The 22073-nt window shown below is 33.3% G+C and overlaps 1 protein-coding gene across 2 annotated transcripts; it reads right to left on the reverse strand.

The window, feature by feature from the left end:
* Nucleotides 1-15129: 15129 nt before the first annotated feature.
* On the reverse strand, nt 15130-21385 carry LOC124836984 (homeobox-leucine zipper protein ANTHOCYANINLESS 2-like). 2 transcript variants are annotated; one of them, XM_047312262.2, is made up of 10 exons: nt 21217-21385; nt 20529-20967; nt 20188-20405; nt 19951-20068; nt 19129-19824; nt 18750-18851; nt 18450-18662; nt 16966-17140; nt 16498-16865; nt 15130-15937 (listed from the first exon to the last, which is right to left on the reverse strand). In XM_047312262.2, the coding sequence occupies exons 2-10, from the start codon at nt 20718-20720 to the stop codon at nt 15566-15568; spliced, it is 2454 nt and encodes an 817-aa protein (XP_047168218.1). In that variant the 5' UTR covers nt 20721-20967; nt 21217-21385; the 3' UTR covers nt 15130-15565. The 2 variants fall into 2 exon arrangements, with proteins under 2 accessions (XP_047168218.1, XP_047168219.1); XM_047312263.2 differs by lacking the exon at nt 21217-21385 and having other exon boundaries at nt 20529-21011.
* Between the last annotated feature and the right edge of the window lie 688 nt (nt 21386-22073).

Consider the following 22073-nt stretch of genomic DNA (forward strand, 5'->3'; position numbering starts at 1 on the left):
TTGCCTCTGCCCATTCACTCACACCTTTGGCCTCATTATAAGAGTGAGGCTCACTGTTAGCAGTGATAGCCATGGTATGTCTTAAATGTTTCTCTGTCAGAGAATCACAACATAATAGATCAGAAATGGGGTAAGGGGTTTTGAACTTATTTTTCACATACAAGGATTGATTAACCTGGTGGATGTAGTCATCTAGATATCTTGGAGGCTTTCTGATCCTGTCAGATTTCCTATATTCGTGATCCCCTTCATCGTTATCGGCCTCATTATTAATGTTATTTTCTTCGACAATGTCATGTTGTATCTCCTCTTTTGCAAACCTTTCATCATTATTAGAGGCAGAATTGCCTAGGGGATCATTGAGAAAAGTAATTCTGTCAGCTTCTTCATCATCCACTCCTGTGTTGTTCTGCTGATTCTTCCAAGGAAAAATGTCTTCATAAAAGGCAACATTCCTACTTATAAAAAGTTATCTAGTGTTGATGTCAAGGACAATATAACCCTTGACTCCACTTTTGTATCCAAGGAAAATCCCCTTCCTTGCTCTTGGGTCAAGTTTGCTCCTGCCAGCTTCAAGGGTGGAAGCAAAACAGAGGCATCCAAAAGTTTTTAAATCTAAATAAGTGGGGAGAACATTGTAGATACGATCATGAGGTGTTTTGTTGTTAAGAATGGGAGTAGGCAATCTGTTTATGAGATAGACAACATGGCTTACAGCATAGGACCAATAGGCATTAGGTATACTTGACTGAAACATAAGGCTACGGGTTACATTTAGAATGTGTTGGTGCTTACGTTCAACAACAGAGTTCTGCTCAGGCGTCTCTACACAACTAGTTTGATGGCTAATACCATGCAAGTCATATAAGTTGACACAGTTGAACTCGGGTCCACTATCAGTTCTAACAGTCTTAATTATTTTACCAAACTGATTCTTAATCTTAACAATAAAATTCTGTAATAAGCCTCTAGTTTGGCCCTTATTGTTCATCAAAAATATCCATGTATGTCGGCTATAATCATCAACAATAGTAAGAAAATATTTATGCCCATGAATAGAAGAAACAGAAAGAGGGCCCCATATATCACAATGTATCATTTCAAAACATTCAGCAGATAAGGAATTACTTATAGGGAAAGGCAATTTATGTTGCTTAGCATAGTGGCAAACATCACAAACAATATTAGCATTCATTTGTACATAGGGAAAATGTTCACAAATCTGTCTGATAACCTTGTGTCCAGGATGGCCTAATTTATAGGGCCATAGATTTACATCAATATATTTTAAAAAAAAAAAACAGATCTTGAAACAAGGCCCTGATTAGGATTTGGAAAAGTTTGTAGGTAGTAGAGAGACCCTTGTAAGAGTTAGCACACCCAATCATCTTCAATGTAGAGTTCCCCCTTATCTGGCAAACCTCAGAAGAAAAGATTAGGCTACAATTCAAGTCTCTTATAAGACTTTGAACAGAGATTAAATTGAAAGAGAAATCAGGGAACACATTAAAAATCACAAAGTCTCTAGAAAATTGAACAGTTCCTGCATGTTTGGCAGTAATAACAAAGTTATTAGGCAATTTAACAGTAATGGGCTTAATCTTATAGAAGGTGACAAAATTCCCTTTCTCATGGGTCACATGACCAGTGGCTCCAGTGTCAATAATCCAAGAAAGAGTACCTGATTTGTCCTCCTTGTCATTCCTCTGCATCTGATTGATCTATGTGTAGGCTCATCAGCTTTCTCAATCATTTTGAGAAGTTTTTCAATTTTCTCTAAGGTAAGTTTGTTGAAAGTAGTGCTGGTGTCTCCCTGATGGGTATTTTCTGGTCCAGAACTGCCTTGGCAGACATTAGTAGAGTTCCAGCCACTTTTTTTCTCTTGATTGCTATCATTCTTTTTGTACCAAGGTGGAAAATCGTGCTTGGAGTAGCACTCATCCACAGTGTGATTCATCTTGTTGCAGTAAGAACACTGTTTTCCATAATTAGGATTCTTTCCTCTGCCTCTTCCCAGACCATGTGACCCAACACCACGAGCTTGATTTTTCCAGGTCTGGTCTGCTTTCCAATTGTTGTTCCTGTTAGCAACATTGGCTAGGACTCTACTGGTTTCAGTAGAGTGATTATGGCTTGCAGTGCCAGATTCAGACCTTTCTTGTCTCTCTTGTTGCATAACGAGAGAGAAAACACGATTGATGTTTGGCAAGGGTTCCATCAACAGAATCTGGGTCCGGATAGTATTATAGGTGTCATTTAACCCTTTTAAAAAGCATATAACATGCTTTACTTCTCTGTATTTCAGAGAGGTTCTTGAGAGTTCACGGCTGCAAGGGATTTCGCAGGTACAGTTGGGTATGGGCCTAAGAGATTCCAATTCTTCCTAGAGGATTTTTAAGTTAGTAAAGAATTGATTAACAGTTCTTTCCCCTTGTTTGATTGAATGAATGTCTTGGAGAAGGTCAGAGATTTTAAAATAGTCACCTTTAGAAAATCTCTCCTTTAGCTCATCCCACAATTCTTTTGCTTCTTCAACATATACTACCCTTTCTGCAATTTCTGGAGAAAGTGTTTTTATAATCCATGAGAGTACCATCATGTTGCATCTTTCCCATGCATCAAACAAAGCTTCATTTTTCTTGGGTTTCTTGATAGACCCATCAATAAATTTGATCTTGTTTTTGGATAGGAGTGCTCTTCTCATGCTTCTGCTCCAAGAAGAGTAATTAGTCTTACCCAGGACTTGAGAGATGAGGGTTAATCCTGGATTCTCCCCAGGGTGTAAGTAGAAAGGGCTGGCAAGGTTGGTAGATTGGTCTGTGATATCCATGGTAGAAGGAAGCAAGAAACAATGCAAGAAACTAAGCAAGAATCATCAAAGAACGGAACCTGGACAGCGGAAGTAAAGTGGGTATGGTTTCTACTCTTGATACCATAAAGAAAATGGGCCGCACTGAAAAGAATAGGCCCAATGGCCTTTATTCCAAAACGCAACCTTTGAACCCAAAACACGAAACTTAACTTTCGCTAGAAGCCTCCTTTAGATCAGATGGTAGGTGGGTGATAAGACAGAAAGGCTCGAGTGAGAGAAAAGAAAAGTTCGAGGGCTTCCATGGAGATCCCGCGTCGGAGCAAAAGGTTGTCTTCACCGGAGACGAAAGAGGAAAGAAAACCAAAGAGAAGGAGAAGAAAAGAACGGTTAAGAGGTTAGTGAAAGAGTTCCTGATTTGCTTTAGAGAAAATGTATATATGATATTATTGCTTGTGTGTAAAAATTACAACAGTTTGTGAATGAAAAAACTCTATTTATAGAGTTCCAAAGGAAAAGGGATAAAAACAGAAACTGGGATAAAAACAGAAACTAGCCTACAAGAAAATAACACTGTTTTTGGACAGTAATCCACCGACTCAATAATTTTTAATAATAATTTTTTAGTTAATATGAATACATTTATTCTAATAGGTTAAAACCAATTCAATAATTTATATGTAAAAAGTAGAGGTGTACGAGTCAGGCTGGGTTTGAACAATCCAACATCCAACCTAATTAAAAAAAATTAGGTTCGATGAGATAAAAGTTTCTACAATTTTTTCATTACATTCAATTTAATTCTTGATCAAATCGGATTAGATATAAGTTTGAAAAAGAAACATTACTTTTTAATTGTTAAATATTTTATATTATTTAATATTTAAATAATTGGATTATTTCATATTTCAAAAGTATATATTTAATTAATATAATAATCATGTAAATTAAATAATAATTATATCACTTTATTATTATTATTATTTAATAATTTTGATTAAGTTGAATTAAAGTGCGGTTAAATATAAAAAATAAAACTTATAATCCAATTCATAGAAGAATTGTGAAAATAATTTGATACCATCATAAAAACAACGTCAACCAATTTGTTTGAATTGAATATGTGAGAAACAGTCATAATATGAAGGTGTAAGGAAGCAACAAAGATAATAGCTAACCACGTGAACATGTAGTTTTTAGGATTCCTATATACACAACAACATCACCGTCTTAAAAACCCATTCACGCCATTGTTCTCAAAATGGAATGAAAGTCAATACATGAATCCGTAGGCCCAGATTCGACATATTAACTCATTTTTCCAAAAAGAAACTATTTTAAAATGGGATGGTTATTTTAATTTATTAATTTTGAAAATAAATTATTGTTCAAATAATATCAAAATATTTTACTAGTAAGTAATACTAACACACAAACGATAAAAAATATAATAATATTAATATTTTTAGTGTTAATTAACATTAACAACCTTTTACTAAACAAGACATTCAAATTTTCAATCAGTATGATATTTTTATTCAAGTATTATTTTTAATGCTTAAGCATGAAGTAAGGGTGATGTAAATGTGTTTTATATGTTAGATAGTTTGAGACACATTATATAAGCACTTCGTTGTGGTTTGATATTGATATTAAAGTAATGAATGCTTAAGTGATAAGATCGTTACTAAAGTATGATTGTATGTTGGTGTTGAAGTAATGAATGTTCAACTGATGAGACTATCACTAGAGTACTAAAATTTTTGAAAGGATGTTGTTGTTTAATTGTTTTTTTTTTCTTAAGTGATAAGTATGTTGGTTTATCGAAATGTGCGTCCTTAAAGAGGTTATTTAAACTACAAAAGTTTGTTCAAACTATAATATGTTGAAATTACCTATTAGTTAAATGATGTTGTAAGATGATTATGTTATGTCGTACTTCACATTGATTACACATGTCACAATGTTTTTTATACATATTTATGTTAATGGTTTGATATAACATGTAAGATTTAATTATATATCTAGATATAGTTAACATTGAGATGCACACAACATATTGATAATTAGTATTATCATATTTTTTATTATATTTACTTTTATCTTTTATTCGTTGTTTTATTATTATCATTTAGATAATTAAAGTTTTAATAGATAATTTTGGAAAAGATAAGTTTTAGATTTTATTTGTGAAATATTTTGTAAATAAGTGAAAATCCTACAAAATTTAAAATTTTTTCATTCGAGTACATTTTTCAGAGTCAATTTGACCAAATTCACCACATACATATATATATATATATATATATATATATATATATATATATATATATATATATATATATATATATATATATATATATATATATATATATATATATATTAAAAACATAATTTCACACAAAAATTCAATGTTTTACATCTAATCTCAACAAATAGAAATAATTCTCCAAATTAAAGAATCTAGGGTTTACAAATTGAAGATATAGAAAATATATTGAAACCCTAAAGATGAAGGCTTTTTCCCAAGGCACCTAATAGCTACTCCAAGCTTCAATCACATCTTTTCTTCACATTTCTACCTCCAATTTATAGTCCATCTTTCTCTTCAACTCTAAAAAGGGAGGAAACCAGCATGGATGAAGGAAGAAACCCAAAGAGGAGAGGGAAAGTTTCTCAGCACTCCAAATAGTCTCAAGGAGTCTCTCTCTCATGCACCCTAAGCGATTCTATTCAAGTAAAAGTGAGGAATGCTCAAAACCCTCATGAAAACATGATTAAATATTCATTTTCACGTATTAAGGCTGACAAACTGGTCCAACAGCTTCATTTTCGCCCAACAAGGTCTAAAAATCGATATTCTCTAACTTTTAACTCGTTGGACGAGTCATATTTTCACTTAGCAACTTGAATACTATAGGTTTGAAGTGTCATTTTTTCCTAGTGAACATCAAGCTCGCCCAAGAACTCAATATGGTGCCTAATGGTGGTTTTTTTTATCGTCTTGGGGAGGTCCATGGTCGTATAATCCTACAAATGAGTTGTTTATAGCACTGGGTGCGATTCTGGTACCCCCGACGTGAGTATTTGTCTAAAAATCATTCTTTCTTGTTCAATTATGCTTCCTTGAGTTCCAACTTGTTTTCCTCCACCAAATTTGCTTCCTATTGGTTTATTTCACATATTAGAAATATAGATTATAGGTAAATAAGAATAAAACAATTAAAACACAAAATAAAGCAAAAACAAGATAAACTGGAGGATTAAACAAGATAATAGTTATGAAAAAATTGGATTTTATTCACAAAACTTAACACAAATAAAAGGTAGAAAATAACGCTATCAAGTACTTAATGGAAATTGTATATAGGGATAGAACTTTCTTCATTAGTAATCTTAATACTCTTAAATATAATGCATAATTTCACTTGTTGACGATCCAAGGGATTGGACTTTCTTGAGTTAACTTTGATGAGTTATCATTGGCTCAAAGTCTTTAGGGATGAGATTTGAGTATATTTATAAGTTGATTTTAACATGAAATTGAAATTAAGATGTTTGTAGATGCATGAGAACGAAGTGAATCAAATCTAGTCTTGAAAATTGTAAATCTCTATGTTAAATTTCTATTACGCAACTATTTGATAAAAATACAAAAAATGTTTCTTTGTGCTTTTGTGAACTTTGTTATTTAATTGAGTTGTGAATTATGAGAATTGTTGAGTTTTGTACAAGTCTATTGGAAAAACAATATCTAGACTTTCCACTTTATTACTTCTGCAATTTGGTACACTTAACAATATCTTAGCATAGATTACAAGAAATTGTTATATATTGTCGACAAAATTTTACGTGTAGATAAAATTTGTCAATAAAATAGAATTTACAAGAAAATCTTACTGAAAAATTTTAAAATATTAATTATCAATGGAAATAACTGTTAGTAGTGGATCTATGATGAAATATAACATCAAATTGGAATTCTTATTATTGAATAAAATATTCATCGATAATTGATCTATCGATAACATCGCCAATAATTTATAATGTTTAGTATCGATAAAAGGTAAATTCTAACAGTACAATGAGCTCCAAAGTTTTCTCTTTGAACTTTAACCATTTCATGGTAAAATATGTTAGTTAATATGTCAGTAATTAAATTTTTTTAAAATTTGTTGGTAAATTCGCCAATAATAATTTTTTTTAAGCTTGCCATAAGTTCATCGATTGGTAATTGTATTTGTTTAAAATTCATTAGTGTTGGTAATTTGAGTTCCAATTTTCCCACCAAATCTAATTAATATATTTGTTATAAATTAATTAGAAGTATGTGAGCAGAAGAAGAGAAGAAGAGCATAAGGAAGAAAAGGATGTAGTGACTGCAACAATAGTGGAGAAAGAGTAAAAGGAGGAGGAAGAGTCAACGACACAACGATGGTGATGCAAACATGGCAACAACGATGACGATAGACAATACAACACTGAAGAAGGAAGAAGGGAAAAAGGGGAAGAGGAAAAAATGAAAGAAAATGAGAATGAGAAGAAAGAGTAAGAAGAAGCCTAAATTACAATATTTACTAAAAAAAAATTATCATTGATAAGTCATCGATAATTTTAATTTACCAATAGATTTTGGTATTACCAACAAATTTTTCCTATCAATAGTTCTACATCTGTTTAGTGACATGCCTCAAGTTATCACTTACATTTGCTTAGTGACATGCCTCGAGTTCCCCTACAACTGAGTGCGTGAAATTTTCAAAATTGCCACTATTTTTTTAATTATTTCACCATGGCGCTGAGTTATAGATTTCCGCAGAACCCGAAGCGATACATATGTTTTTCTTTGGTTGTTAAAAAGCTGCGGTCGAAAGGTTGACTAAAATTTTGAAAATTGTCACTCAAAGATTTAGGCTTTGGTTGTTACAAAATCGAGGCCTAAAGGTTAAACAAAATTTCAAAATTTTCATTGAGTTTAAAGGTTTAGGCTTCGGTTTTTACTGGAATAAAGACTTATTCTGGTTTATGTCAGGACCATTAAATTCAAAGAAAGTGGAATCCAGGTGTATGCAGCTGGTTGGACCGATCAGCTTTTGATGGTAGTATATAAGTAAACTTTTCAAAATTTCTGACCATTTTTTGCATGCACATCTTCTCTCCAAAATTCTGAATTTTATTTTCTCCTCCTTCTATCTAAAATTCTCCTCCTTCTCTCTACAAATTCTCATCTTCTTTTTCTTCTGATAATCAATTTAGACCGTGCCTGAGTTTCCTGGTGGCAAGAGTTTCTCTTTTGACCAATCAAGTTGTTGTTTGGTGTTGGTAAGTTAAATTCACTCGTTCTTTGAAGTTTCTGTATTTTCTGATACATGCAAGCACTGTTCAGCTTGCATGTGTTCATCATCTACTTCTCTGAGTTTGTTTTCTGTCTTTGATTCTCTAGTTGGTTCCTTTTCACCGATCAGAAAGTAGTAGGTTGCCTTAGAAGCTGTTTTTTTGGTTAGTCAACACAGTGGAAGCTTAGGAAGTGTCTAGTTTATTTGAGGTAAGGGAAGCTAGTAATTTAATTATGTTTTCTGTGTTTGGAATTTCTGTTTGAATGCTTGAATGTATGAATCATGGTATGTTTGATTGAATTGTATTGAAATTCTGTGATTGGCCTAGACCTGTGAACTGGTTTGGAAAAGAGAGCATGTAAAAATGTAAGTTGGGGTCAGTGTGAAATAGGTTTAGTGGAATAGGTTTAAAATAACTTAGAAATCAAGTTTGGAGGTTTAAAAATTAAGAAAAACTATCTTGTTTTGGTCTAAGAAATGTTATTCAGAATCTTGTTTTGTTGACCGTTCGATCGTGTCCGTTCTCAGTCATTAACTGGGTTCGGTCTATTAGAGGTGTTATTTATTTATGATCGTTCGGTCTAATCACAGTTTTTCGATATTAAACTAGTGTTCGGTCTGGATAGAGTATCTAGCACGCTCTAAGTACTCGGTCTAGTATAAGCATTCGACCTAAGTTTTTAAGAGTTCGGTTTGAGCTATGAGTATTCAGTTTAAGCTCTTCGAGTTTAGGCTAAGTTCCTAGTAGCTGGTTTTCTATAGTGGTCGGTCAATAATAGCGTTCGGTCATTTCTTCTGTTTTGTCTCTTATGGACCATTCGGTGCTCTCGGTTGGGTAGTGTGAAGGTGTTCGGCCTCCAACGTTCACAGGTTTTCTCTTTGTTCTATGAATGAAAATATAACTGATGAATGAATGTTTATGTTAAATATGAGAATTTTGATGTTCAAATACTGTAGACGAGAATTCCAAGGCGGAATGTCTCATGGATGGTTATTGAATTGTAAAGTATGAATATGGATATGTTAAGCTGGCATTCATTCTGAAATTCTATGAGTATCATTATCACATAGAGAGAGATATTTCATTTGTGAGAATAGTAGGAGGTCCTACCACCCCGGGGTGCCGAGGTAGGTATTATGGGATTAACCTTGGGTAGTAGCTTGGTTGGTGTCAGCTGTTACACTACCACAAGTACAAGAACGACTGTAACTACATATTCATACAATCTGGATGATCAAGTCATAGTGTTCGATTTATAGCTTTTCTCTAAAAACGTAATTGTCTTCACTTGCAACATTTTCTTCTTTCTCCTTCAATATGAATTGCCAAATCCATCATACATTACTCAATTTTTTAGTTTACATGTTATTTATGTTTAGATTTAAATTGTTTTTCATACAACAATAGTCGCATTAAAAGGAAAATATTAAATCCAAAAATATTTTTCTATCTATTAATGATTATCTTGATGTATTATACTAGTTTCCTAACATTATAAATGATGAATCAATGCCAGTTTTACGAAATTCAGAAAAGATATTAACATTCCACTGTACTTATATAAACAATATATCTTAGAGTTTGTATGGAAGAAAAATAAATAAATATTACCTTTATTTTAATTATTATAATGTAAATCTCTGAATTATTGTTTATATTTAATTGATTTATATAATTACTTTTACATTCCCATGTTATAATTAATATATATATATATATATATAATTATTCTGACAAATATGATAGTAATAATTAATAATGGTGAATAATAAATATTTTGTTAATGAATGAATAATTTCATATAAAAAAAAGTGTATTATGACTTTTGTTAAAAAAATCAATTAACAATTTTAAATTTGTAATCATTAAAAAAAATTCTAAGTCAGTTCAATTATTACAACTACGTATGGATCACTTATATATATATATATATATATATATATATATATATATATATATATATATATATATATTAACAGATAAGATATACAAATTTTTATCCAATGACAATTATCACATAGATTTTGATATATACATCTTATTATGCACAGAAATTTTATTTCTTATTTCATAGTATCTATTGTAATAACACACCTCTAATTTTGAATCAAGAACTTTATGAAATCAATAATTGAATCAGTTATTTACATTAAAACTAAAAATTGGTAAAAAGATAAAACGAGATGTTGTTTAATCGATGGAGACGAGGAAATGGTAGGATATATAGGAAAAGTCTTTATGCATTAATTAATTTATTAGTTATATAGGTAGAATATTGAAGTTGGCAATAAATTGGTAAAGCTTTAAAGTTGTAGTTGTAGGACAATCCCATCAAGGTCACTTCATGCCACACTTTTGACATTTTTCTCATCTCAAAGAGAAATGGGTTGAAAATTGAAGATAGGGCGTGGCTTCCAATAACCCCTCAGATGTAGTTGTCCAATTCCATCTAATACCTCCAAACCTTCCCATCGTTGTCTTAATATATAATAATAACAATAATATTACTCCCAACCATGGAACCCACATTATGTGTCTTCCAACCAACAAAACACAACAAGCTTCAAGATCCAACTCTCGAGGATTTTCACGAACGATACGAGTAACTTCTGTACTATGTGGTAAGAAAAAAAAAAAAAAAAAACAGGACCATAAGATAATGTCCTAGACTACAACAGCCAACACCCAACACCCATTCCCTCTTTCGGATGGCCTTTCATTTTCTTGACTTTATTACCTTCATCGACTCAAGTAGTATTGGGATTTGAGAGATGGATTCGATCCTGCGATCCACACTCACGTGTACTTTTTGTGTGTGCATGCATGAGACTCATCGCGAAACATGCATACAAGAATTATTAGCTTCTTGAAAGAAAATACGTGCAATGCTGGGGCCAGTGTTCATTGGTTGGTTCATGGTTTTTTGTGTAGTGAATTCAAAAGTGGGACCTTCGCTTTCAATAAATGAGGATAACAAAAATGGCTTTCTACTCATTTGGAGCTTCGCCATTCACACATGACACATAGAGAGTGTGAAACGAAGTGGAAAAAGCACATATTTAGGGTTTTGTTGGGAAGGGGTGGTCCACGTATGAGTAATTGGAGGTGAAGAAGAGGGTGGTGGTGAAATGTCTACAATAATATTGGCAATTTCGATCAAGTGTAAGACATTGATTGAATGATAAGTGGTAACACATGCCATATTTTTTCAAAGGAGAATTGATTGAAGAAGAAAGTTATAAGTTGGAACCCAAAAGACCTTTTTTACCCACACATTCATATATACGATTCCCATATTTTTTTTTTTCGTATTATTTGGAAATGTGAAGTGTAATTATCAGCTAAGATAGGACATCTGATTTTTTAAGCAATGGTCACTTTCCCAGTTACGAAATCACTTTATAATCTTCCAAATCTCACACTATTCTCCACAGTACCCACTTCAAATCCAATCATCGTCTTACCACTTTCATGTAAGATATATTTCCAACTTCTCTTATTATATTTCTGCTTAAAATTTCCTTTAATAATATTTTTATTCCAATATTCATCATAATGATTTAATCTTTTTTTATTTCATGTCATTTTTTTCGTTAAATCTGCTTGGATCAGCGTCAATTTACATAAACTTAGATTCTTTAATAGATTTTTCTCTGTTGTTTCTCTATTATATTTTCGAATTATATTAATGGACCTTAATTTTGATGTTTTAAAATATATTAAAAGAGTTTTAAAATATCAATATTAATGTATTTAAATGCTTAGCAGAAGAAAGCATAAAATTAATAACTTGATAAAAAAATTTTAAACTGTGTGACACAGGTAAATTTTTGAGCGATTAGAGAAAAAAATGGGTTTCAAATTGCTCGTTTGTATTCATACTAATGATTTATTGACACGTGTAATAATAAATTAATTTATATCGTGAAATTGTAAATTATGACAGAAAAGAGAAAAAGGTAAAATGAGAAGAAAAAAACATAAATGTTGTTATATATATATATATATATATATATATATATATATATATATATATATATATATATATATATATATATATATATATATATATATATATATATATATATATATATATATATATAAAGATACAGATATTTCTTTTCAGTTTCCATGTTAATAGGAGGACTTACACTTTTTGAGACAACGATAAATGATATTCGTGGTATGTGGATTTTCTTACTATTTTACTGCTGATTGCAATTATGATTTTTTCAGTTGATATATTTATACTCTTACCATCAATAAGAATTCCCACATAAAAAGAAAAAATAAAAAAGAGTTGTACATATGGTTTTAGATCATAAATAACGATATTTATTTATAGTTACCAATGAGAACGAGACATAGGAGAGTGACTTTTATTATTTCATTTTTATTTTTAAAGTAAAAGTTTTTTTATTTTTAGAAGATATGAAATTTTTTTTTTGTTTAAATTTCATAAAAAAACATATTCATTTCTTTATCTACTAAATATTAATTAAATAATTTTTAAAAATAGAAATTACAATAAAAATAATAATATTGAGTATTTAATGTTAGAAAATATATTTTTTCTTTAGAATGTCAAATACTAATGAAGAAATTATAATTTTATAAATGTTAAATAATAATTAAATAAAAGTATACTCACAAAAAAAGAAATGCAATAAGTTACAAAATTAAACAATAGAAAACAAAAATATAAGTTTGTAAAGTTACCTAATTAAAAGCTTTTTAGTAATTTGAAACCGAAACAAATATGAAAATAAAGAGAGAAGGATAAATATGTTCACTCTCACCTTTTTTTTTCGTACCAAATTTACAAAATTAAATACTACTCGTATTCATATTTTACTGAATTTTTTTATTAATAATAACTATAAATAAAAGAAAGAAATATTGATGTCTCAACTCATGTATAATACCAATAAAAACATTGAAAATGATAAATTGAAACCTTTGAATATATTAGATTTCCTTTGAATATACTAGATTTTATTAATAACAATTTGATAATAGTGTTATTATTTTATTGGTCCGTATATTTGGAACAGACCGATCACAAGCTACCACATAAACAATTATAAAAAATTGTTAAAAAAAATTTTAAAAAAGAAGTTGTTAAAAAATATTTTCCTTTTTCTATATATATAAGAAATTATATAGTCTTGTAAAAAACATTCAATTTCTCATATATATATATATATATATATATATATATATATATATATATATATATATATATATATATATATATATTGATAAAGTCTTGTAAAAAACATTCAAATTCTTTAATAATTCAGGTTAAATTATATAGCTGTATCACATTCAAAAGTTAAGCTAAATGTTCATCCACATAATTTAATACGGTAGCTTCTTTCAATAATTATAAATCTCACTCTGTTAGAGGAATGATTAAATTAATTCAAATTTAACTATCCAAACATCGTAATATAACAAAAGACGTGGTTCACATTCTTCAGCAATTCTTTAATACATAAAGAGATACAAACCCTATTTATTAAAATATGTAAACCCTTTTATATATAATAATCCAAATCACAATGGACATACATTGCTTTCACAGTAGAATTCAGTTATGGCAGAATATTTTGCTGGCTACCAAATAGACCAAGTTTCTTTTCAAAACGAGTCACATAAACTTCCTTTTCCTCAGAAAAAAAAAACACTGTTATGCATCATTAAAACGAAGAGTGAAAAACAAACATGAGTAATATTAGGTTTTATTCTTTAAGAAATATTGTCTCTTTCAGAGAAAAATGAAAGAGTGTGAGATATTTGAAGATATCTGAAATTTATTTACAGTAATGAAGGTGTGGTGACGCAAGTATGTAAGTATGTAGCATGCCATGCCAAAGCCATTGCATTAAATGATGGCAACGCTTCTCCCAACACCTTCTGCTCCCTCATTTAATGCAATCACACGCTCATCACCAAACACTTCCATTCTATTTTATCTTTTCAATTCTCTCAAAAATAAAAATATAAAACTTAAATCCACTTTTTTCAACAATTTAATACCTCTTGTAAAATTCAGATATTTGATTAATTAAAATTTTCAAAATCATCTTTCCACAATTATATTCGTAATTAGTACACAGAAGCCATATTCTTTTTTCTAATCATATTAAATACATATTTTTTTACTATTTCCTTGTGTTAGCATACGTATTTTTTATTAAAGACCTTGGGATTATTTAATCTTCCTAATATTATTTTACAGTACGATAATTTTGCATGGAAAATTGTCTAAACTGTAGTTTTAATTTATTTCCAACATTTAGAATAATTAGTTTGGTCATTTCACTTTTTTCTAAAAATGCTCAAACTATAAGTTGTGTATAATAAAAACGTATTGGTTTTAAAGACTAAAAATCAGGTATTTTAAAAAATTAAAGATAAAATGATTATTTTGAAAAATTGAGAAAAAGAAATTAAAACATGACCAACACATTGTTTTTTTTTTCTGTAGTGATTATCTCGTGTTACATCTTATCAGTATTATTATCATTTTGGTTAGAAATATAATTTCTGAGTTGATAGATACTTATCCAGAACCAGAGTTATTTATTGTCTTGTTTATTATTAAACTCTCACTATCAGCAAACGGCGCGTGGATAACAACAACCCATCACCATTGTTTATCATTTTGAGAACACAAGTCATGTGTTCATACTTGTAGATTTTCGGTTTCTTCATTTCTCAACCAGAGGAAGAACCAACGTTAAACTTCACTTTTTGCACATGCTAATTTTTTTTTTTAAATTATAGTAGCCAACTTAATAAATATAAAATGTTTAGATGAAAAATAAAGAAAATATATTTTAATTGACAATAAAACATTGATAAGCATGTGCCACTAACTTTTGAAAGTTAGTGTCATTATTGAGAAATAAGCTTAAAAGAAGACGAGACATGGAGATACTAAAATTAAGAAAAGAAAAAGGTATAGGATCTAAAAATGTCAAAAAATGAAAACAAATTATTGATTTGATCATATGCAACAAACTACTAGATCCAATTCTAGCAAACTCTCAAGTCAATACAGATAAAAATAACCAGAAACACAATTTTGTTCCTTTTTTTCTCTTTTCTTTTCTTCTGCTGCTAGTAGAGCAGACAAAGGGTCGACCCGAGTCAATACCCGAACCACCACCCCTGCCATGTGTTAAAGATCCTAACCCGACCCGAACGAGCCTCGGACCCTCGACACCTTGCAAGGAGTTTTCACACCCACGCGCGGTTCGTTCTTGACTCAACACCCCCACCCCTCGCGTCATTCACACGCGCCACCTATCGCAACTTTAGCTACAACAAATTTGAACTAATCCCCAAAACCAAACAAAATAATAGTAATAATAATAATAATAAACAAGTCACGTGAGGCGCCCGTGACACTCAACTCTCGCTGTGAAGCGCTGCTTTTATCTTCTGCACGGTGCACGAGATGAGGTTGTTCACGGTCTCCACCGACTCCACCGTCAGCTTCGCCGTCGGTAGGCTGTTCACGAGAATCTGGAACGCCACCGTCAGAAGACATCCACCCGCCCTCTTTTGCGACGCGCCCCCGTGTTGCTCTCCACCAGCCGCGGATCCATCCGGGACGATGGCGAACCCCGACGGGAGAAGCGCCACGTAGGCAGAGTCGCCGCCGTTCATCACCACGTGCATTGCGGGAATGTCCACCGGCGCGTACACCACAAGCGACCCCGACGCGTCGGTGCACGTCTCCTGCAAAATCAACATGCTGCTCTGGTTCGCATTCATAGCCTGCAAGAAGAAAAATAAAATACAATAATAAGCTGTAAAATTAATAAAGAAAAATAAAAATAAAAATAAAAATTCAACTTTAGGTGTTGTCGTTTTCGTTAAGTTCGGTGGGGGGTAGTCAAAGCCCGGTACCACCTTTTTTTCCCCCAAATTTAAAAAATTAGGGCAAAATAATGAGGTCAGAAGAGAGGAAAATAGAAAGTTGACAAAAGTCCTGAATTTTGACTTTTTATAAAAGTTTGCTGAAACAAACGCTGCCCTATTTCTGGTGCCAATTGTCTTCATAGATACTTCCAAAATTTCCAACCCTGTCCTTCTCAATTTCACCTTTTTTATCCTTCACACTCCGCGACAATTCATCATTCACGTTTCCTCTTCTCTACCACATTTTCCTCTCACAATGGTAAAACACCACTTCCCCAACATTAAAAAACAAAACCAATCTCTCCTATTTTCTATGCATGTCTGCACATAATATCAACTTTAATTATATTCACTCATCATAAGGGAAATCTGCATTGTATCTATCTATGTATGTATATATATATATATATACGTACACTGGCTCTGAGGAGGGAGACACAGTTAGCATGGTCTTGTCCCTTGGCAATGTGAGCCATCTCTTGCATGGGTCCACCGTTCGAGAGGATGTCCCACTCACTCCGGAGCCGCTCGTCGCGCAGGAAGTCGAAAAGTCGTTGAGGCGACACCGGCAGCCACACTGAGGTGGCCGCGCTGAGAACAATACCCGGCGGCTCGCCGGGGTCGTCCACGCTCTTTCTTGTCATCACCCTCACGTCCTCTCCCACGTTCCCCGCGTTCAGCTTGTTCCACTTGTGCACCGTGGAGGCACAAACTCCAGCACAGAAATTGTTCGTCATGCGTTGTGCTAGCTTCAGCATGCTCCTCCTTCCACCTGAGCTTATTGCTGCAACACCCAGATCATAGAAATTAGTAAATTCGTAACATAATGTGATGTCAAGATTAAAAGATTACAAATATCTAATTTTGACTATCTATGAATGTACCTGAATGTTCTCTAGAGGGAACTGCTGAGGACATTAGAATGGCTAAGCACTCGCATTGGCGTTGAAGGGTGGCAACCCAACGTTGTGCACCAAACCCCGTGCCTGAGCTCAACAAGGGTCTGTACAGCTGGTGAACTTGGCTTTCGTCGTATTCTGCATGTTCCACCCATGTCACCTGTGTGTAATTCAAACAAATGTCTGTTATATATATTATACTCTCATACCCACCATTATTTTTGTTTTATGAACCTAAAATTAACTAATTTTGTCATCATGCCACAAAGTGGACCATTTGAGGAACAAATAATAATTGTTTTGTGAAGACTTGGGTTAGTTGATTAGAAAAAATGAGTTAAATCAGTGTTTTAAGTTTTTGGGGGATTTAAAGAAGATGGTGTGGTGAATAGAAGAAGCATGTGGAAGGGAAATCATGGAATATCAAAGAGAGACAAAGTATCTGTGGAGCCTGGAGGAAGTACATAAAATATAAGGTACTAGATAGAGTGACCCGGGATATGGAGTATAGCTACTACAACGTGCAGTGTAAAGGGGCATCGAGATTTGTTACGACAGTGTGATGAACTCATCCCAAACACCCAAGAAACAGACAAAATGTTCAGTCTTTGATCTTGACTCAAAGGGTCCTCATTGAATATTTTTATATAACAGACCTATGGACTATAGGGCTGGAACCAGGTCACGTATAGTCTACAAAATTAAATAATGCTTAGGGAATGACAAATGTAGCATAAAAGAGTGGAATAGAAACATCATATGAATTGTTTATGGAATAAAAAAGTAGGTGAAATATTGCAAGGCAAATTGCTCAAAGGGGGATATCTAATTAATGTGTTCGTGCTACAAAAATTTAAGTGATAGAGACTTCCATCAATAAATTAATGGGATAACCTAGATTTGTGCAACATGGTGTATTACTCAATTAGTTTATGGGATCAAAATCAGTTGTTGAAAATTGAAGATTGGAATATAATTGAGACAAAGGGAAGCATACTATCTCAGGGTGCAAATTCTTTGAGAGACTAAAAATATATATTGGAATCATCACTGACAGAGTGGTTCTATAGTGAGTAATCACTAAACAAGCCGAGTTACTTAGAACTAGGAGCCTTCTTTGTAGCTTGGAAAAGCAAAAGCTCCATGATTCCTTAGCCTGGTGTTTTGCCCCCACTTTAAATAATGCACAATTAAGCTACCATGGTGCAGTTACTTGCACCCACTTGGAAAAAATACAATAAATGTGATGAAAACATGAAAGCAGGTGAGATAGTACGGTTCAGTAGGTGGCCTATATATATATATACACACACATATATATTTAGAAAAGTATTAAGACAAAAGGCTTGGCAGAATGTACTAGTAAATCATTTTTACTGTCTTCAAAAAAGAGAAAATTGGGATGCTAAAATTGCAGCGAGAACATAAAACCAGCCATTAACTAAGAAGAATATTGGTAATTTACTCACCTTAGAGTAACCATTTGGCATATCTTGCACTACGCAACCAGAAGGAAGCCTCCTACAGTTCACAAAAGTGGGTGCACCAGAAGTTTCTCGGATGGTGTCTATGGACACATCCACCACTGCCCACAAGCCCTCTGCGTGCTGCTTGCAAAAGCGTAGAAAATTGACCTCACGAACAGGAACCAAGGGCGAAAGGACTTGAAGTTCAGCATGCATCTGAGAATAAATTTTATGTCATTGAAAAATTGAAAATTTTTTGTTTTAAAAGGAAAAGTAGTTTGTAAGAAAACAATTTAGACTTACAAGCTGAAGGGCACCATTCCTAGTTCCATTTATTCCATTAGATATAACTTCAGCGGTTGAGGTTCTAGCAATCATACAAGGGAACATCTCTGACCATCGATTCTGTCACAGCAGAAAGTAAATCAGTTTCACACGCATTCAAAATTAACAGGGACTGGCATCTCTTTTCTTATACAGTACTATTTTTAATATACTATTTATGTTAGAAATGAGACCCCCAAAAGAATAATAGAGATATTCACGTTACTAACATTACTGAAGAAGAACATCAACATAAAATGAGAAAATAACAAAACCAAAGGAGCCAAGAATAATAAAAGGTATTAAATTAGAGGGAGGAAAAGTTTGAGAAAAGTGTGAAGGTAGTTGAAGGGCTTACTGAGTCCATTAATGTTTCAACAAGAGCCAAGCTGTTTATGATGACCATGCCAGTTTGTCTAGAGGCCTCGGTGACAAAACCATTGGGTCTCAAACCAATGCAAGGTGTCATTGTCCTTGTGTACTCCTCATAGTTGAGAATTTCTCTTCCCCCTTCCAAACTCCTGATCCAAAGAGGCTCCCCGGTCTGAGCCATCTTCACCAGCTCATCCATTGCAGCCAAAGCAAGTTCCAAAACAATAGACCTCTCCACTGACCTGTCAAGCCCAGCAGTCACCACAGTTGATGTTGCAGTTGGTCTAGTTGAAGGTGACATCATAGCTAAGGGGCTTGATATCCCCACCCCAAAATCAGGCAATGTTGCAGGCACAGTGCTCAAACCTCCAAAACCATTGCTCCCAACCCCAAGCTCCAAGCTTGAGTTTGGCAATGGAGGCCCAATTGAGCTTGTTAAAGAAGAAATGGGGCGACCCAAAAACTTGCCAGCGAGTGCACAAACACGGTCTAATTCATCCTTCAACCTAGCATTCTCGATCCTGAGATGCTGTTCTTCAAGTGAAATCTCACCAATCATTGCAGGACCACCACAGTTTGAGCACATAGGATTTCTCATAGCCTCCCTCATAGACATGTTCTCCGCTCTAAGCTTGTCATTCTCTTGCCTTAGCAGCGAGTTCTCGTGCCGTTCCAATTGTGTCTAAACAACACAAACGATCCATGGTTTCAGAACTCCCAAAAGAAGGAAATTGAAAGTGAAAATAAAATAAAATAAAATAACTCGAATGAAGGAAAAGTTTTGACATAAGGGTAGTGTTGGTTTTACCTTCATTTGTGTTCTTCGATTTTGGAACCAAAACTTTACTTGCCTCGTTTCCAAATTCAGCCTTCTGCTGAGTTCAAGCCTTTGCTTCTCATCCGGGTGAGGACACTCCTTGAAAAGCCTAAAACCCAGAAAACACAAACGAAAAATAAAAAACAACACCTCCAAAAAAAAAGCAAGAACACTCAACATGAACCTTAAAAAAAAGACTATTTTTTTTAAATGAAAAATTCATCGTACGCTTCAAGCTCTTGAATTTGCTGAGGAGTGTGTCGGTGATAACGTTTTTTTCTTGGTGGGTTGTCGGCGGCATCAAAATCATCACCAGAAGCTCCATCCATGTTATCACTGCCAGATCTGCTTTCATGCTCCTCTTCCCGGCTCCTTCTCAACCCATTTTGCTCAAAATTCTCGGGCATTAATCTGTTCATATCCCCTTGTCCGTCGACATCACTTTGCTGTGTTTTTTTTGCCAAACAAAACAAGAAAACCAAAGTAAGAAGAAAAAGAAAAGAACCACCCAAAACAAAAACCCTTATGAACAAGAAGAAGAGAAGTAAAAGGGTAGGGATGATTCTCACAAGCGCAAGAGAAAGGCCAGGAGAGTTAAACATGGATTTGGCCAACGTAGGACTGGCTAAACGAGGCTGCGAGATTGCACCAGAGGGCATTATATCGTTGCTGTGGTTGGAACCGTTGCTGTAAGGAATATCTGATACGATCCTACCCCCTCCACCACTTTGTTTGACCTCAAGAAACCCCCCAAAACTCATCAAAGTAGCCACTTTTGCTTTTCTTTTTCTCTTTCTCTTCTTCCTTTCGTCAATCAAACAAGCACACCCCCCACAGAAACTGCTACTACTCAAAGCCCCTCTGAAAAACTCAAGCTGCCACTAATGACTCAGCCTTGTCGCAGAAACTTTTAATCCTCGCGTCGATTGATTCGTCCAACCCCAGAATTTCCCAGCCATGTAGCACCACAAAAGATGAAATGGGTCTCTCAGAATCTGCCTTATATACCTGAGAGCGCAATCAAAAAAGAACCTTTTGAAACCAGGGAAAATATAAATAAATAATAATACAGAGAGAGAAAGATAAGTAGACAAAAGGATAAAGCCCAAAACATAAACAAATAAATGCTGTCTTTATTTTTATTTTGTTTCACACTCTTATTATTATTTAGAAAGTTAAAAAAAAAATATATTATTACCAGTTACTCATCAGTAATAACAACAATAAGAAGAAAAAAAAAGTTCTTAACTTTGGCACCTTTTCCTTATAAATGAAACGATGGCATAGAACCCTAGTGTTTCAGTTCAGTGTGTGCTGTCTTGTTCCCTGCATGATAACCGCTATGCTTGACTATGGTAAAGCGTGAAAGAGGAGGAAAAGAAAATGAATATTTAAACTAAAAGGTTGTAGATTTGTGCAGAGACAAGAGAAAAGAGAGAGAAGGGGAAAGAGTTGGAGAAGAAAGCAGAGATAAAAGGTAACATGTGGACACTTGAAAGCCTTACAAACACATGCATCCAAAAAGGGTTTGGTTGACTCTTCACACTGTGATCACACACAAAGTCTCTCTCTCTCTGTATCTCTATATCTCTTTCCACTTTAACCCTTTTAAAGTCTGTGAATAGCTGTGAAATTTGCAATATACCTTTTGAATAACTTTTTGAGGATATGAAGGAAAATGAAAAGTTTAGTTATGATGGTGTTGCTAAGATGCACGGCCACCCTCTTCTCAGTGTTTCCTATAAACTGATCTTGGGACTCTCAATAATTTGACTAATTTAGCTTAATTCACTCATATGGCAACAAAATCATCACGGAAGTTTACACTTTTAAAAATGTGAATATCAGAAACTTGGGTCCATTTTCCTTTGTCCTTTTCTTCATGCATTATGAGCCTATAAGGTCTACTACCAAAATGTATGCACCACTCAGTGAATTCATTTTCTTTTACTACTCAATTCATCTTTCATAAACTTCATTTTTCTTCCATTTTGATGCTCTCCTTTCAATTAACCTGATTATCAAAATAATCACAAGAGGAAAGCTTTTTAATTCTCCATGATTTTTCTCTCCCTCCTTCCATTTCTGGTTTTATAGTACACAATATTCATTGA

Source organism: Vigna umbellata, chromosome 4 (assembly GCF_029865625.1).
Source record: "Vigna umbellata cultivar VRB3 chromosome 4, Vumbellata_1.0, whole genome shotgun sequence".
NCBI classification, from domain to species: Eukaryota; Viridiplantae; Streptophyta; class Magnoliopsida; order Fabales; family Fabaceae; genus Vigna; species Vigna umbellata.

What these genes read in the sequence shown, in the direction of transcription:
- LOC124836984 (XM_047312262.2), bottom strand. Translation starts at nt 20,720, where the DNA reads ATGAGTTTTGGGGGGTTTCTTGAGGTCAAACAAAGTGGTGGAGGGGGT. An exon ending in TGCCAAATGGTTACTCTAAG is followed by an intron (nt 17,141 to 18,449) that starts GTGAGTAAATTA and finishes AATTACACACAG; the next exon opens with GTGACATGGGTGGAACATGC. An exon ending in TCCCTCTAGAGAACATTCAG is followed by an intron (nt 16,866 to 16,965) that starts GTACATTCATAG and finishes TGGGTGTTGCAG; the next exon opens with CAATAAGCTCAGGTGGAAGG.